Raw genomic sequence first — 18,169 nt, 5'->3', positions numbered from 1 at the left:
TTTGTAGGACCATAGACTTTATTATATTGTGCATTTAAAAACATTATTCTGAGAATGGGTCCACAGGCTTTCAAAGGGAAATACAACACCAAAAAAAGGTTGTAAACACTGGGTTTTGACTAATCCCCTTATTTATCAGAGTAAGAAAACAAAGGCCCATGAGGGGCAGTGACTTACCCAAGGTCACACAGGATGGGCCAAGAAGTTCTCCAGAGCCGGGATTTAAACCTAAGTCTTTTGACTCTTAAACCAATGCTTTTCCCATTCTATTACATGAGATTCCCCCTCCCTACCCTACCTCCTTACTCCCCTTGGCATGCTGAGAACTCTTTCTCCTTTCCCAGCATCCTGTGCCCCTTTGTCCCATGGCCAGCCTAATACCCACTGTTGTACCTCCAAAAGAAAAAAAAAAAGCAGCTAGGTGATGCAGTGGTCAGAGCGCTGAACCTAGAGTCAGGAAGACCTGAGTCCAAATCCAGTTTCAAATACTTTCTGGCTTTGTGACCCTGGGAAAGTCATTTAACCTCTGTCTGTCTTTGTTTTCTTAGCTTTAAAATGTGTATAATAATAGCACCTCTTTCCCAGGGTGGTTGTAAGGATCAAATGAGATAATATTTGCATGTAACATAATAATATTATAACAATTATAATAACATAAGGTTTTGCAAACCATAAAGTGCTATATAATAACAGGTAGAGGTTGCTGCTATCACCACCACCACCACCACCACCATCATTGTGTTCTCTTACCCTGCCCTCAGGAAGTTGAGTGGAAGCCTTGGTTTCAGCCTGGGCCTGTGGCTTTCCTTGGCTGGAGAGCAGGGGTATGCGCCCAGGGCCCTTCTCCAGGACAGGGGATGCCTGGGGTCGCAGGGAAGATAACTTAGCTCCCAGAGTGGCAGGAGCTGGCACTTCCCCTCCTCCAAACAGGAGGCTGCCCTCAAGGCGGGAAGGAGGAGCCCCGGGAGCCCTGCCCCGTGGGCCTGGCTCAGTGGCCTGTGGCCCCTGAACATCAGCCACGTGCAGCTTCATCATGTCCAGTGGGGAGCGGGCTGCCGAGGGCTGCCTCGAGGGTCGGGTTTCCCAGAAGAATCCTGGCCCAGGGCTGGCCTTCTCCTGGCGCCGTTGCAGCTTCTCATCGTCACTGAGGTAGGGGTTCTCGGGCTCCTCATCTGACTCAGCCTCTGCCTCAGGCTCTGGTTCCGGTCCAGGTGCTGCAGTCCAAGTTGAGGTCTGGTCCTCGTCGATGGCGGGCAGCGTGGCATACATAGCCAGATAGGAGGAACGGGGTGCCCGGGGCAGCCTGTGGGTGCGCAGGATCTCCGGGGCTTCCATGTTCCGAAGGGTGTCCAGGAAAAGCTCCAGGTCAGCGGATAGATCTACTTCTTCTTCTCCCACGGACTCCTGGGCAGGGGCCTGAGAGGGCCCAAGGTGGAGGGAAGCCCCGGCCTCCAAGGGAGATAGGGCATTAGGGTCTTTGGGCCCAAGCGCAACCTCAGTCTTTGTCAGAGATGGGACAAGGGGGGTTCCAGGTTCCAGGACAACCTCAGTCTTTGTTGGGGGTGGGACAAGAGGGGCTTCAGGTCCTGGGACAAGCTCAGTCTTTGTTGGGGGTGGGACAAGAGGGGTTTCAGGTCCTGGGACAAGCTCAGTCTTTGCTGGGGATGGGACAAGAGGGATTCCAGGTTCCAGGACATCCTCAGTCTTTGTTGGGGGTGGGACAAGAGGGGTTCCAGCTCCTGCATCAAGCTCAGTCTTTGTTAGGAGTGGGACAAGAGGGGTTCCAGATTCTGGGACAACCTCAGTCTTCACTGGGGATAGGACATGGGGGATTCCAGGTCCTGGGACAAGATCAGTCTCTGTCGGGGGTGGGACAAGAGGAGTTCTAGGTTCCAGGACAATTTTTGTCTTCACTAGGGATGAGACAAGAGGGGTTCCAGGTTCCAGGACAATCTTAGTCTTCACTGGAGACGAGACAAGAGGGGTTCCAGGTTCTAGGACAACCTCAATCTTTGTTGGGGATGGGACAAAAGGTTCTCTAGAACCCAGGTCAATCTCATTCTTTTGGGGTGATGGGGTAAGAGAAGGTCTAGGTTCTAGGACAGTTTTGTCCCTTTGGGGGAATGGTACAAGAGAGGTTTCAGAGCTCATGACCACCTCGGTTCCCTTGGAGGATGAATACTGGGGAGCCCCTGGGCTTAAGACAACCTCACTTTTCACCTGGGATATGGTGGGGGATACTCTAGACTCCAGGCAGAGTTTGACACTGGGGCCATGACACATTGTAGGTGGCTCTGGGGCAGTGAGGGTGCTGAGGTGCTGGAGTCCAGGGGAAGATGGGACTGAGGTCCTGCTGGGGGGAGCCTGAGGAGGAAGCTCAGGAGGTATAGGGCCACCTCTAGACTCAGACAGCCTAGTAGCTGGTGCTTCCCTCTCTTTGGGGTCACAGGCATCTGTAATGATGCCAGCAGCCCCAGGGACACTACCTTCTTCTTGGCTAGCCTCCACAAACTTTGGCAGCTGTCCTTGAGTCCCAGGCACTCCCACCTGGCCTGAGGGGGGCCCTTGGAACCTGGGGATGGCCCGGGGTAGCCGACTCTGTCTCAGGGCCTCAGCTTTTGGGGGGTGAGGCTCAGGGGGTACTAGACTGGTGAGGATTTCCAGGGCCTGGCTCCGACTGGGTGAAGGGGAGCCCTCAGCACAGGAGCCTACCACCCTCAGGATGGGGGCTCGGACAGTCCGGGCGAGGTGTCGGCCCCGGGGTAGACCTTCAGCCCCCGTGGGCCCAGTCACTACAGAGCTGCTGCTGCTTGTCCGCCTCTCTATATGCCCTCCCACCATTGTCGTGGTGCGCACAGTCCGAGTCACCCGCCTCTCCTCAGCGCCCCGACAAATTCCGCTGGAGAAGCCCAGGCCAGGGTGAGGGCTTGCCTCCCGGGGCCCCACCATGGGGCCCTCTCCCCGTGCACCAGCGGCGACCCCGAGCCTTGATGTCTCTGCCTGAGGAATAGGGGAGCTGCTGGAGACCTGGCCACTGGTCTCCTTTGGCCTCCCATGTTGCTTCTTATCCTTTGGGAGTGGCGTGTACTTCTTGGAGAAGATGGGCTCGTGACTGAGGAATTTCTTTGTATCACCTAGAGTTAGGTCCTCAGGTGCATCCTGCCTCTCCCCAACTCTGATCTTGGGCACCTGAGAATTCACAGTCTCCTCTTCACATGTGGTAACACCATTGACCTCCTCTCGATGGTAGGTATATGAATAGGATTCCTCAGGGGGGGCAGCACTTCCTCCTTGTGAGACCAGTGAGACCTTATGTAAGCGGTGCCGGACCTCCTCCTGGGCAGGGGGCCGATGCCGCCAGGTCAGGGTGGCACTCACCACACGAGATTCTGGCCGGACCGGGTGTGTGCCCGCTTCTTCCATGCCAGGGCCTGGCACTGTGCCCTGAGGGCTCTTTATGTCCTCACTGCTCAGCACCCCCAGAACACTGCAAAGGAGAGAGGCATCAGTCAGTCATTGATGCCCTGTGCACCCTTAAGATCACTTTACCTGGGGGCGGCTAGGTGGCGCAGTGGATAAAGCACCAGCCCTGGATTCAGGAGTACCTGAGTTCAAATCCAGCCTCAGACACTTGACACTTACCAGCTGTGTGACCCTGGGCAAGTCACTTAACCCCCATTGCCCCGCAGAAAAAAACAAAAAAAAACAAAAAAACAAAACAAAACAAAAAAGATCACTTTACCTGCTTAAGGCTCAGTTTCCTCATCTAGAAGTGGCGGTGGTGGTAATAGTAGTAAGAAGCTGACATGACTAACGTATATTTTTTATTTAGACTGACCCTTCTCTAAAAGTAATCTTGCCCACCCCCCTGCCTCTAAGGGCCTCACCCACATCTGAAGTATATATCCTGTTCCTAGATAGATCTTTGACCTTTAGTCAGGGTCATCTCTCGGAATCTTAGTTCCCTCCTCTGTAAAAGGTTGGGCTATGTGGTTTCAAGGAACCTTCCAACTCTGACATGCTACGATCTAGGGTTTCTTCCACTTCCAACACTCCATTTCTAAGGTCCCTCCCAGCTCTAAAGTTCTGTGTTCTAAGGGTCCTCCTAGCTCAGCTAGTCAATGGCCTATGATCCCTAAGAGGGTAGATTTGGAATGAGCTTGGAGGCCAAGCAGTGGAAAAGGGAAGAAGCAGGAGGAGAATGAAGGAATGATAGAAGGTAAAGAATTGGAGGAAGAGACAGAGACAGAGAGATCAAGTGAGAGGCAGACACAGGAACAGAAGCAGCTCCCAGAGAAAGAATCTGGACCATAAGCCTATGGAAAGGTCTGGGAGAATCTTTTCCATAACTATCACCAACTCATCCAAAGTCCTCCCACCCACATGGATTCTACTTCTACCTGTCTTTCAAGGCCACGCTGAAAGTCACCCCCCCCCAGGAAGCCTTTTCTATTTGAGGGTTCTTTATGAACATTGTTCTCACTTTCCAATATGCCTCCACTACAGAATGTTCTCCTTTAGCAAAGCATAGTTAAGAAAAGCAAATGCAACTTTGTGTGCATATGTATATGGACATGTGCAGTATATATGTATGTATGTGTATATAGATATAGCATATGCACAATATACAGATGTGTATATATATGCAAATAAACCAATGTGCCTGTCTAGCCATCCATCCATCTATCTTCCCACGTATCTCTGTGTACTGGTCTGTCTGCCCATCCATCTATTTATCTGTCTCTGTTTATCTGTCTGTCCAGCTAGCTATCATCTAACTGTTTGTCTACCTACCTACCCATCCATTCATCCATCTTTTTCTCTGTCTGTCTGTCTATCTCTGTCTATCCATCCATCCATCCATCCGTCTATCTATTTCCGTCTGTCTGTCTAACTATCCACCAAAATACTTATGCCGACATTTTTCATGGTGGCAAAGTTGGAAACAAATCGGGTGGCCATTGATTGGGAACTGATTAAACAAACTGGTGTATGAATGCAAAGGGCCGGACCTTATAAGAAACAGTAAATATGTAGAATTCAGAGGAGCCGGACAGCTCTGTCTGTGCTGAGACAAAGAAAGCAGAAAAAAAGAGAACAATATAATATACCCCACGGCCACAATATTGTTATAATGTAAATAACATCCCTGAAACATCAGAGCTCAGATCCAAGGCAGTGCCCAATCTTGACTCCAAAAGACTGAGAATAGCCTATTACTGGCTCTCCTCCAGAGGGCAGGAGACTAGAGGGAGGGGATAAGGCCTACACTGTCAGATGTGGTCACTGGATCATTTGTTTTTCTTAATTTTACTTTGCTAAAAGACAATCTTCCATAGTGGAAGAATATTGGAAAGTGAGAGTGATGTTCATAAAGTGCCCTCAATTAAAAAAGGTTTCCTGAGGGTGGTGAACTTTGAGCATGGCCTTGAAAGATGGGTGGAAGTAGAATCCATGGGTGGGAGGACCTTGGGGAGGCCAGCCTGCCTAGCACAGGGGGAGATGTGGGATTGGTGCTCTGGTGCTCCAGTATAAAGGACAAGGATGCGAGAAATATAGATGTGGGATGGGAAAGAGACAAAGCCAGGCAGAAGGGGAAGGGAGGAGAGGAAGGGATTTCTAGGGTGCCTATTATATGCCAGGCACTTTACAAATATCATCTCATTTGATCCTCACAATAACCCTGCAAGGTAGGTGCTACAATGATCCCCATTTCACAGCTGGGGAAATGGAGGCACACAGAGGTTAAATGACTTGCCCAGGAACACACAGCTAGTAAGTGTCTGAGGCCCATCCCCCACACCCCACCAAGGGCCAAAAGGGAAGAAATCCTGGCCAGGGTTAACAAACAGAAAAGGTAGAATAAGCCAGTAAACACATGTATATTTCCACATATAGACGTACATGTTTTGGGTGATCCCCCCTCCCGGTACACCCATGTTATACCTGTGCTGACATAGTAGAAAATACTGGAATCAGAAGAACTGAGTTCAGATCCCAGCTCTGACACTTACTGGCAAGGTGACAGTAGACCAATCATTTAACCTCCGAGTCCCAGTTTCCTGATCTGTAAAATGGAAATAATTCCTGTGGGATCTGCATTCAAGGACTGTGATAGGGTTCAAATGGTACAAAGTATGTGAAGATACTTTAAAACCCCAAAGCACTATTTAAATGTAAGCTATCGGGGGCGGCTAGGTGGCGCAGTGGATAAAGCACCGGCCTTGGATTCAGGAGTACCTGAGTTCAAATCCGGCCTCAGACACTTGACTTACTAGCTGTGTGACCCTGGGCAAGTCACTTAACCCCCATTGCCCAGCAAAAAAAAAAAAAAAAAAAAAAATGTAAGCTATCACTATTTGTTGTTGTTGTTGTTGTTGTTGTGATTTGACCCCTCTCTCCAGGCCCCTATTTCTTTTTTTTTTTTTTAAGCAAGGCAATTGGGGTTAAGTGACTTGCCCAGGGTCACACAGCTAGTAAGTGTCAAGTGTCTGAGGCTGGATTTGAACTCAGGTACTCCTGACTCCAGGGCCGGTGCTCTATCCACTGCGCTACCTAGTTGCCCCTCCAGGCCCCTATTTCAACAATAAAATTGAGAATGGAATGCTTGTGGTTTCTCTAAATCAGGGGTTCTTAACCTGTTTTGGGTCCTGGACCCCTTGGGCAGTGTCTGATGAAGTCTACAGACCCCTTCTCACAATAAGGTTTTTAAATGAATAAAATAAAATCTGTAGGGTTATAGGAAATGAATTCTATTGAAACAGTCACCGGGGCAGCTAGGTGGCACAGTGGATAAAGCACCGGCTCTGGATTTAGGAGTACCTGAGTTCAATCTGGCCTCAGACACTTGACACTTACTAGCTGTGTGACCTTGAGCAAGTCACTTAACCCCCCATTGCCCCAAAAGAAAGAAAGAAAGAAAGAAAGAAAGAAAGAAAGAAAGAAAGAAAGAAAGAAAGAAAGAAAGAAAGAAAGAAAGAAAGAAAGAAAGAAAGAAAGAAAGAAAGAAAGAAAGAAAGAAAGGAAGGAAGGAAGGAAGGAAGGAAGGAAGGAAGGAAGGAAGGAAGGAAGGAAGGAAGGAAGGAAGGAAGGAAGGAAGGAAGGAAGGAAGGAAGGAAGGAAGGAAGGAAGGAAGGGAGAAAGAAAAAAAGAAAGGAAGAAAGAAAGAAAGGAAGGAAGGAAGGAAGGAAGGAAGGAAGGAAGGAAGGAAGGAAGAAACACAGTTACCAAAAACAAAACCGGGAGCAAACTCAAGAAGCCCAGTTTAAGGGCCCCTCCTTTAAATGGAGGTTAGGAACTGTCTTTGGTCTGGTAGACTGCCTCCCACACAGTAGGGAAATAAACATTCTTAACTCACTAACAAACTGTGCCATTGACTCACTGGGCAACTCTGGGAGAATTAATTAATTTCAGAGCCTCGGTTTCTTCATCTGGAAAATGGGGATGAGAATATCAGGTTTTACCTCCTTTCTGGGTATGTCATATGGACCAAATGAGGAGTTTGATAAATGTGAGTTATTATTGTTAGTATCATTCTGATTTTGAGAGCTTGGCCTTAACCCAATGGCTCAGTTTTTAAAGAAACATCATTGGATAAGGCTAGAGCTTTATCGAAGCCATCTCATCTGTCTGACCCCTTTATTTTATAGATGAGGAAACTAAGCCAGAGAGGTGGTCACCAGCCCAAGGTCACACAGGAAGTCATTAGCATAAATGGGATTTGAACCCAGGGCCTTTGACTTAGAACCAATACTGTTTCCACTATAAAAATAGCTAGATGATAAAAAATGGATAGAGGGCTAGAGCTAAAGTCTGAAAGACCTGAGTTCAAAACTTGTCTCAGACACTTACTAGCTGTATGGTCCTGGACAAGTCACTTATCCTGCTATAAAATGGGTATAGTAATCGTCCCTACCTTCCAGGGTTATTATGAGGATGAAACAAGAGAAAATGTATAAAATGCTTCACGAACATTAAAGCTAGCTTTAATGGAAGTAAGGGCAGCTGGGTGGCACAGTGGATAGAGCACTGGGCTTGGAGTCAGGAAGACCTGAATTCAAATTCAGATTTAGACATTTACTAACTGTGTGACCCTGGCCAAGTTACTTCACCCTGTTTGCCTCAGCTTCACTTATCTGTAAAATGAGCCAGAGAAGGAAATAGCAAACAACTTCAGTATCTTTGCCAAGAAAACCCCAAATGGGGTCTTGAACTCTTGGACCTGACTGAAACAACCAAACAACAAAAAATAATGAAAGCAAGACTCATCTTAAAGACTTCATAGACATTGATGCTTAAAGGATACTGGAGTGAATCAAGGAAATTCCCCCCTCATATTGGTATCAATTGTCCAGACCTATGAGTTCATTGAGGAAAGTCCTGGTTTTCTTAAGAAAACTGATTTGCAAATTAATGTAAATGAGCAACTGTTCTATAACTTCAAATCTTCTAGGGTAAGTGACTCATCCAGCATCCCACGGCCAGTATGTCAGAGGAGGGAGTAAGATTCAAGTCTTTCCCAGGCCCGTCCTCTACCCACTACTCCCAGTTACCTCTTCCCAAAATCTGGCTTTCCACATATTGTATTTGCTTAACTCAGGGTAGACCTGTCCCAGAGAAGTAATTCCATCCATTTCCCTGCCTTAAGAGATGCCCCCTTTCTGTTTTCTAATATAAAAAAATTATTTTCAATTATAAATTTTCTCCCACTTTCTACCCCTCTCTCACCCACTGAGAAGGCAAGAAATGGGATTCGGGAGACCTCTCTAAGCCAGTTCCTGAGGGCTTTGAGAGATCAACTTGTCTATCCCCCTGGTCCTAGTCAGAGAGAAGGAAATTGGCTGTTTCTAGTCTTGCCTCTTTGGATCTTGTTCTGATCTCTTCCCTGCTGGCCTGCCTTTCATTCATTCATTCAGTCATTCCTGCAACCATCTGCCCCTCAAGTCTCAGATCCATCCCAGGGATAGCCTTCTCCTGTCCCCAGAATCTCATCATTCCACCCACTCCCTACAGAGCTGGCTCGGGGCCTCGGGACTTTGGCCCTGCTTTGACAGTCCCCAGACATGAGTCAGTATTTTATGAGGGGCTGAGATGAAAGGGGCTAGGGCAGAGAAGAAGCTGTGGAAAGCCAGTCTCAGCCTCAAGACTTGTCAGACTAGATGCCAGGGGTGGGGGGTTGGGGGGAATAAAAAGGGGATACGGGCCCAGCCCCAAGCCTGACGCCTCTATCTCTTTGGCAATAAGCCGGCCTTCAAAGAAGTGGGTGGAGAGAAAAGGGTGACCATCGGGGCCTAGCCCAGGAATCTCTAAGCTTGGGGCACAGCGGGACTCCTTGATTCTCTAGAAAATTTGCATCCTTTTTATGGAGACCTCTGTACTCCTTTTTGAGCTTCCCATCCCTTCATTGGGCCCCATCTTCTCACCGAGCTTCAATTCAATGAGCAACCTCACTGAACTGATTCCCTGGGTATCCATGCCCTCACTGAGCACCATTTCCCTCCCTGACCTCCATCCCCTTGCTGAGCCTCCCTCCCCTGGATGTGCCTCTCATTCCTAAGGCCCATTCCCTCACCAAGTCTCCCATTACTCTTCTTGAACCCTGCACCCTACCCTGAGCCCCCTTCACCTCTCCCATGTCATGCACTGACAGTAGATAACTCAATCCAGGAAAAGGGTGAATTAATGCCTCAGAAACAAAGAGAAAGAAGGCACATCAGGAGGAAAGAGTCCTTTGAAGACCCATAAGGTCAGAAAAAGAGGAGAGCTGATGGCTGACATGCGGGATTGAGCTTTCTACCATCGGTGCATGGGACGGGAGGGGGGGAAGGGAAGGGAAAGGGGGCTCAGGCTGGGGGCAGGGTTTAAGAAAGGTAACAAGGGAATGGGACGCAGCTTCATGAGAGAGCTTCCTGACTGTCCAAATCTCTTTCAGGAGCAGCAGGCAGGAGTCAGGAGGCTATCTTGGAATCTCACTCACTCTCACGTGAACCTTGGATTGCATCCTTGGGGTTGATTAGCCTAGAGTGATATATGTTGGGGGGGAGGAAGAAGGATGGACAAGATAACCCATACCCTCAAAACATTGCCTGTGGGACTGGGAAGTGGAGGGGGTGGGGAAGTGATGCCTAATCCAGCAAGTCAAACAAAACCCTCAACTCACCTGTGAGTCACCCCCAAAACTGGGCCAAGCCTGTCTCTACGCACACCCGCACTCACACACACCCATACACTACTACAGATCCAACCGAAACCCATCTGTCCTTGTCACCCCCCCCCAATTACCACACACGCCTCTCTTTTTTTTTTCCAATGGCTTCCACTCCTGGCCTCAAGGACTTTCTTAAGGGAGTTGTCAAAGTAAGGGGCATAAAAGTGGGAGGGGGGGCAGCAACTTAACTCCCCAGACTCCAGCTGGGACTCCATAGAGTCTATCATTATGCATCTGGGACCAAAAATAGATAGGGAGAGGACTTGGGTGGGGGCCACCCACAGCCTCACCCCAGCTCCTTCCCTATTTTGACCTCTCTTCCCTTTTCCCTGACCCTTCTCTCTCCTTATCCAAAGCTGAGTCCCCACTGATTTGAGAAGCAGCCTGACCCAGGCACTAATCAAGGTTATTCTTAAACCCAGTAGTTACCATCTGCTATGGGGAGCGGGGGTGTGGGTGGGCACAGGGAAAGGAAGGGGAAGTAGAAAAAGAGCAGGTCCTTTCTAGGAATCGAAAGCATTCATTAAAAAAAACAGTTGTAGGGGCAGCTAGGTGGCGCAGTGGATAAAGCACTGGCCCTGGATTCAGTCGTACCTGAGTTCAAATCCGGCCTCAGACACTTGACACTTACTAGCTGTGTGACCCTGGGCAAGTCACTTAACCCCCATTGCCCCGCCAAAAAAACCCAAAAAACAAAAAACAATTGTAGAACGTCAGAGCTGGGAGGGACCTTAGAACATAGAATGTTAGTTCTGGATGGGACCTTGGAACACAAAATGCTAGAAGTGGGATACTGAATGCCTTAGGAGACGAGAACATCGTCTAATCTCTTCAGTTGCCCTATTGCATCTCCTTTTGAGTTTCCTCCAACACCTGCCTCCACCTTGTAAGACCAGGGAAAGTGGATGCACAGAATATTAGAGTTGGGAGGGACCTTAAAACATAAAATGTGAAGATCTGGAAAGAACTTTAGAATATAGAATATGGGAGCGAGAAGGAGGCTAAGAGACCGTCTAATCTTACCAGTTCATTTTGCCCATGGGGAAATGGAGGTTCAGGGAGGTATTTGTTAATACTCCAGTGGAAAAAAAGCATTGGAATGGTAATGAGAACCTTGGATGGAGTCCAAAGTCTACCAATAACTTGATGCGTTATGACCTTAGACAAACTACTTCTCTGGATCTGATTTTCCCCATCTATAACAGGAGGGCAATGATCATTATTTGCTCTGCCTACCTCACAAGGCTTTTTTTTTTTTTTTTTTTTTTTTTAGTGAGGCAATTGGGGTTAAGTGACTTGCCCAGGGTCACACAGCTAGTAAGTGTTAAGTGTCTGAGGCCGGATTTGAACTCAGGTACTCCTGAATTCAGGGCCGGTGCTTTATCCACTGCGCCACCTAGCTGCCCCCCTCACAAGGCTTTTGAAATTAGAATAATCTATTGTAGAATCTAGGTTGATGTCACATATCAATATATAATATGTTAATATTATATATTAACGATATGAATAGATTGCATACCATACACATATTTATGTGTAATATAGATTAATATATAATATAAATATTGATTTTGAGGCCATCCAATCGTTTCATTTTATAAATGAAGAACTGAGGTTGAGAGAGGTTAAGGGAGCTGCCCATGGTGATTTATACAGTTAGTAAGTAGAAGAGACAAGATTCAAATCCAAGTCCTCTGACTCCAAGCCTAGTGGACCTGGGTTCAAATCTCCGTTCTGCTACTTCTTCTGTAGAGAACACCACCATTCTTCTGGTCGCCCCAGGCTCCCAACTGTAATTTCATTCTCAATCCACATTCTCCTTCACTTTTCATATCTGCATTGATAGCTATCCTGGGGCAAGACACTAGAAGAGAGAGTGACGCTGAAGACTTTGTTCAGCTCTGCCTCACTTAAATCCAACTCTGGTGCAAGTGAAGACATCACCCTCTTAGGACCAATAACAACAACAACAACAACAACAACAACAACACCATATCCAATTCATTTTCAAGTCGTATTGATTCTACCTGCAAAACATTTCTCATATCCCTCCTCTTCTCCCCACTTAATCAGTTACCGCCCTACTTCAGGCTCTCCTCACCTTTCACCCAGACTATTGCGACAGCCTCCTAATAGGCCTCCCTGCCTCCTCTCTCCCCACTCCATCTTCCACGTAGCAGGCAAAGTGATTTTCCTAAAGTGCTGGTTTGACGATATCATCTCTCCTCCTCAACAGCCTTCAGTGGCTCCCTATTCCCTCTTGAAGCAAATACAAAATTTCTCTGTTTGGCATTTAAAGGTCCTCACAATCTGGCTCCGATCTACCATTCCAGGCTTATCACATATTAATCCTCTTCATGCCCTCTCTGGTCCAATCAAATGGACTTTCTTTCTGTTCTTTCTCTTAGTTCTTCTCTCATCTCCGTGCCTTCCTATAGGCTGTCCCCCAAACCTGGAATACACTTCTTCCTCACCTCCATCTCTTAGAATCCCAGATTAGCTCACATGTCACCTCCTACATTCATCCTTTTCTTATTCCCTCCCTTCCCCCAGCTGGCAATCAATACCTGCCCAAGAAATTACAATGTATTTACTTTGTTTATACTGTAGACAAGTATATACTGTATATGTATGTACTCGATATAGCATATATGTATATGTTACTGTACTGTGTATATATACTGTGCATATCGTGTATATAGTATATGATATGTGTATTTCGTTTTCCCCAATAGAATGCAGATGTCTTGAGGTCAAGAATTGTTCCATCTTTGTCCTTGCACTCCCAGCACTTTGCAGAGTACCTGGTATATCATTAAGTATTTACCAATTGATTACTACCTGTGTGAACTTGAACAAGTCATGACCTCTCTGGAGGTCAGTTCCTCATCTTAAAAAAAAAAAAAAGGAAGAGATTGGACTAATTGACTTTAAAGTCTTTTCTAACTCTAAATCTCTATGTGATCTGCCCTTTGGTTTTCCTAACAGCACTCCTGAGGTGGATGACCTAAGTATTACTATCTTATTTTACAGATGGAGAAACTGAGGCTCAGAGATGGAAAAATGGTAAAGGAGCTTCTCTAAGATCATACAACAAGTTATTGGAAGGATTTGGTCTCTAATCCAGACCTTCTAGTTACCAGTCCAGTGTTCTGTTGTTTGGTTGGGCTTGTGTTTTGTTTTTTTTCCCCACCAGAGCATTAATAAAATGCTTCTCTTAGCCTCGGTTTCCCCACCTGCAAAGTGAGATGTGAAAGTCCTTTGTAAACCTTAAGGTGCCATTTAGATAAGAGTGCTAACTCCTTGTGACTATAATGATTAAATGATCTCTGTGCTTCCCCTAACAATAAACACACCCACTGTCCTCACAATCAGGAGTGAGAGAAGAGAGTATCGGTTTGGTATCTGGCACCTAGTACTTAGGATCAAAGATCCCAAGCTGGAGTGGACCTTAGAGGCCTCCAGGTTCAACCCCATCATTTAACAGATGAGGAAACAGGTCCAGATATGTGAAGTGGGTGGCAAGGCAGAAATAGTCAAGGCCAGGACCCAGACCCAGATCTCTTCAGAATCCCCTTACCCAGAAGTCTTTTAGAGTCTTTTATACTCTTTTCTGGGGGTGGAGGGGGCAATATGGGGATAAGGGAAAGGGAGTCTTCAAGAGCTTCCTAGCCTGGGGTGAAGGATGAACAAAATAATAATAATAATAATAGTGAAGAAGAAGAAACTGGTATTTCTATTATTACATGATTTCTATCATTATATGATCTTATTCGATCTTCCCCCAAATCCTGCAAAGTAGATGCTCTGGCTCATCTTACAGATGAGGGAACTAAGATTTTGAGGAGCACCAGTGACATTCCCCTGGTTCCATGGCTAGTAAACATCTGAGGCAGGATTTACAGACGGCCCTCCAGAATCCGTGACCAGGATGCTAGACTACACTGCCTCTCAGGTCAAAACCCCCTTCCTCCACCACTATTTCCTCCTATGCATTGTCTTTCCCCTGTTGGGCCATAAGCCCCTTGAGGCAGGGACTATCTCACGTTTGAGTTGGTACCTAGTAAGTGTTTAAATCTTTTTTTTTTTCATTCATTCATTCATTTATTCATCCATTTTCTCAGATGACTTGAAACCCTATGGCAACAGGAGCTGGAGAAATGCAGATAGGACCCTCTCTTAGGAAGACAACTAGGGAAAAATAAACCAAAAAAAGAACTCTGCCTCCAGATTCTGCCTCTGGCCTTTACTCCCTGAATGACCTTGGATCAATCACTTTACCTCTCTGGGCCTCAGTTTCCTCATCCATAAAATGAACTAGATGGGCCCAGAGAGTCCCTTCCAGCTATCCTCTATGACCATGGTCCCTGAGGTCCCCCAAGATGGCAGGTGGTCACCACCTGAGGGAAACCTCAGAATGCAAAGATTCTTGAGAATCAATATTTTTAAGCTCTCAGTTTATTATTTTTTTTTTACAGTCATAGGATCTGACTCAGTGGGTTTCCCACTATTGGCCAAAGGAAACTCCAAAGCTCCCCCTCTCTCTTCTACCTCCAGGGCTGCCTACCTACTTGGGTTCAGGGGTCCTGGGTGCCACCATCTCCCTCCATTAGGCCAGAGCATCCATGGTTAACTATAATATGTTATTATAATTCTTGCAATGAAGAACCCCCCCACCCCCCGCCTCCCGCCCCAGTCATTCTGTAAAATGAGGGAGCAGGGCTCAGTGACAGCTAAGCACCTTCCTGACTTCTGAAGCTGGGTGCCTACAGCTTGGGCTTCCCAGGACTTCAAAGCAGCTTCCTGCCGCCTCCTTCCCAAACCAGCCCCAAATCCACTTGACAGTTTGAGGCTCAGAAAGGTTGAACAACTTGCCCCAGGACACCCAGCGCCTTGGCAGCTGAAATAAGACTTAGAAGCAGGTTCCCAGGTCAGGATTTGGGCGCTTGATCCCTTCAGAGGGTGGGGACGAGATGACTCCCTTCTGACACTGGGCACTGCCTTGGCTGGCCACGCAGAGGGGAGATCAAGACAGGGACAAGTCCCGAGGGGGATGGGAAGGAAAGACAGCACAGATGAGCCAGCGGGAAGGGAGCAGGGAAAGAGGTATGGCCAAATCTCAGGCTGGGGGTTGGGATGATGGTGGGGTGAAGAAGGACAGAGCTCAGAGCTGGAGGAGAGGAATGAATGAATCCCTAGTTAGGAGGAGAAGGCAGGGCCCAGAGAATGAGGTCAAAGAAAACCAACTGTGTCTCTCTCCGACCAGAGCCCTCCCCTACTTACCTTCTGTCCAGAGAACGCAGTGGCTTGGTGGCCCGGCTCCCAGCAGGCTCGCCAGCTCTCCTTGGCCTCTGGTCCTGTTTCAACTGGGGTTCCCAGGGCCGGGAGTTGGGGCACCCCGTGATGGGGCGTGGCTCCTGGGGAGGGGCCTGCACCCTCGCCCGGCAGCCCCGGAATTCTTCAGGGCCGCCTGGGCAAGGAGCTGGTTGGGCCGGTTTCAGCTCCCACGGCACTGGCGGCACTAACTCTGGCTCTCCTCCGCCCTCCCCGGGAGTCACGCCTCTCTTTCCTTGTAGGGTAATGGTGACAAGGTAGCAGGTGGTCCTGGCTGGCAGTGGGCCAGCAGGGGGTAGCCCTGGCTTCCCCAAGGCAGGGGTCTCTGTCCAGTGGTTCTGATGGCTGTCTCCCTTTGCTTGCTGAGGAGTGAGAGACAGAACTGGAAGGCTGAGGGCAGCCTCAGACCTCCCCAAATCTTGGGGCTGGGGAGTATTGGAAGTGTCCGTGGTGCCCCCCTGGGCACAGTGGCCTGCTATCTCCTCACTTGGGCTAGGGTCTGCCTCCTCCAGGAGGCCCTCAAGAGCAGCACCCCTAGGACTCAGAGGAGCCACATCAAAAGGCCCCCTTTCCTGCCCATCTACCCCATGGCAGGTCAAGGGTTGTCTGAGGAGACCAGATACAGATGTTTCCCCCTCTTGGGATTGTACCAGGGAGAGAGATTCTGGGGTTCCTGCAAGCCCTGAGCCCTCCAGGTGGGTGGGGGTGCAGCTGGCCAGGTCGGAGGCACTGCCCACAGCTGGTCTCTGTAGTCGCCCTAGGGAGTGAGTGGACGCCCCCAGGCTTCTTCTTGGGAGCCATCGGCCCAGGCCCCACTTCTGCAGGTCCCATTCCGAGCTGCTCCGGACGTCTACCTAGGGGCACAATAATCACAGGCCATCACACCCCAGGGGCACCAGGGGCCAGCTCCATCAGCCTTGACTCCCTGTCTTCCCAGATCAGGTCAGAACACACTGGGTTCTGGGAAGGCCGTCGATGAGCTAGACCTCATCCTGAGAAGGATAATCTAGATGGTGAAAGTTCTTGAGTCTGTGTCCTGGATGAAGGACCTGAAGCATGGTCAGCCTGGATAAGAGAACCCTTAAGAGTGAACATAATCAATTCCTTGAGTGTCTGAAGGACAGTTTGGAAGAGGGAATATGTCTTGGGAGCCACGGTCAAGCCCAGCTGGACCACCCCTCTCCCCAGTGATGGACCAACGGGGCTCAGGGAGGCTGTGTGCACATGTTTCCCTAGAAATCTCCCTCCCACTCCTGCCATTGTCCCAACCTACAGTGAAATGGAAGGAACACTCAACCTGCAGTCAGAATACCCTGGTTCAAACCCCAGCTCTCCCACTCACTTGGCTGTGTGACCCAAAGCCAATCATTTCCCTTTCTGAGCCTTAGTTCCCCACCTCCCAACCCCCGCAAAGTAAGAGGGGGTTCTAAATCCTTTCAGATCTTATGATCTCCTTTGCCTTCTGCTTGGCACAGGTCCTGGGCCTTAGGGTTACCAAGGAGGGGACCCTTAGGTATATATACAACCTTGGCAGAGGATGCCCGATTCCCCTTGGACTGAGGGGCCTGGGCCTTGAGCCCAGAGGCAGTGACCCAGTCCTGACTGACTTGGCTCTGTCCCCTGATGAGGTACAGCCGCACCTTCCCCACAGGCAGGGCCTGGACTCTGCCCCTCTTCCCCGGCACCCCCGCCCACAGCCACTGACTGCTGTTTGGTTGTTGTTGTTGTTAGGGGGTAGGAGGTGCCAAGTGCTCTGCCAGTGAGGCATAGTCCTTACGACAGCCCTTTCCGGCAGCAGGGCAGGGAAGAGGCTGGCTTTGGAGAACTGGAGTCCAAAGAAATGACCTACTTGTCAAAGGTCAAAGTCAGGGTCAGACCATCATTTGGGATGGGAGGAGAATGCTCCCCCAAGAACAATGTTGGATACTAAAAAGCTGTGTCCCATTTGGGGGACGAGGTGAACCCTCAGCCTGGGCAAAGTGGTCAGTACTGGGTGATGCCCCATAGGGAGGGGGGAAGTGTTTGTGCGTGGGTGTGTGTATGTGTGTGTTTGGGAGGATGGGTGGGTGTCTGTAACTGAGGTGGTGGTGATCGTACACAGGAGCCGAGTACGCAGGAACAATTCTAAGGAAGGGGCAGAGTTTGGGCACTGAGGGAAGACTGACATTGGATAGGATGGAAGCTCTTTGAGGGTAGGCATGGTTTCATTTTTGGTATCTCTGTCTCCAGCGCCTAGCACAGTGCCTAGCACAAACTCGGACTTAATGAAAACTTGTTGATCCATTGGTTAGGATTGACCCAGAAGGCACATGGGGGAGCATCCTGGGGCAGCGGCCTTAAACTCAGGGCTGCCCCATTTCTCCAGCCCATGCAGGTGACTCCCATAGGGAACCTTAGCCTGGGACACCTGCGGTGCCGGAGGTCCCAGCCCTTAGTCCCTGTCTCTGCGGTGAGCCCCTCCACCTCACGAGCCTCCAAAGAGAAGAATCAATGTATATTCTTGAGAAAGAACTTCCCCTCTCCAGTTTCCTCCCTGAAAAATGGGGATAATAGAACTTTCATTACCCACCTTGAAGGGAGGTAGAAAGGAAAGTATTTTGGAACAAGCAAAATTCTCTGGAAGTGGGG

At 48.8% G+C, this 18,169-nt stretch overlaps 1 protein-coding gene across 1 annotated transcript in view; it reads right to left on the bottom strand.

Annotated features, from left to right (window-relative positions):
- CRYBG2 (crystallin beta-gamma domain containing 2) overlaps positions 1–16,258 on the bottom strand; it is a 35,003-nt gene extending 18,745 nt beyond the window's left edge. The window contains exons 1-2 of the mRNA XM_043996170.1: positions 15,491–16,258; positions 751–3,487 (exon numbers count right to left, since the gene is read on the bottom strand). Of these exons, the coding sequence (XP_043852105.1) occupies positions 751–3,423 (2,673 nt within the window). The 5' untranslated portion in view covers positions 3,424–3,487; positions 15,491–16,258. The remainder of the gene's footprint in view (positions 1–750; positions 3,488–15,490) is intronic.
- Positions 16,259–18,169: the final 1,911 nt, after the last annotated feature.

The sequence above is a fragment of the Dromiciops gliroides genome, chromosome 3 (assembly GCF_019393635.1).
Source record: "Dromiciops gliroides isolate mDroGli1 chromosome 3, mDroGli1.pri, whole genome shotgun sequence".
Classification (NCBI taxonomy): domain Eukaryota; kingdom Metazoa; phylum Chordata; class Mammalia; order Microbiotheria; family Microbiotheriidae; genus Dromiciops; species Dromiciops gliroides.
This window is presented reverse-complemented; position numbering and strand designations above follow the sequence as displayed.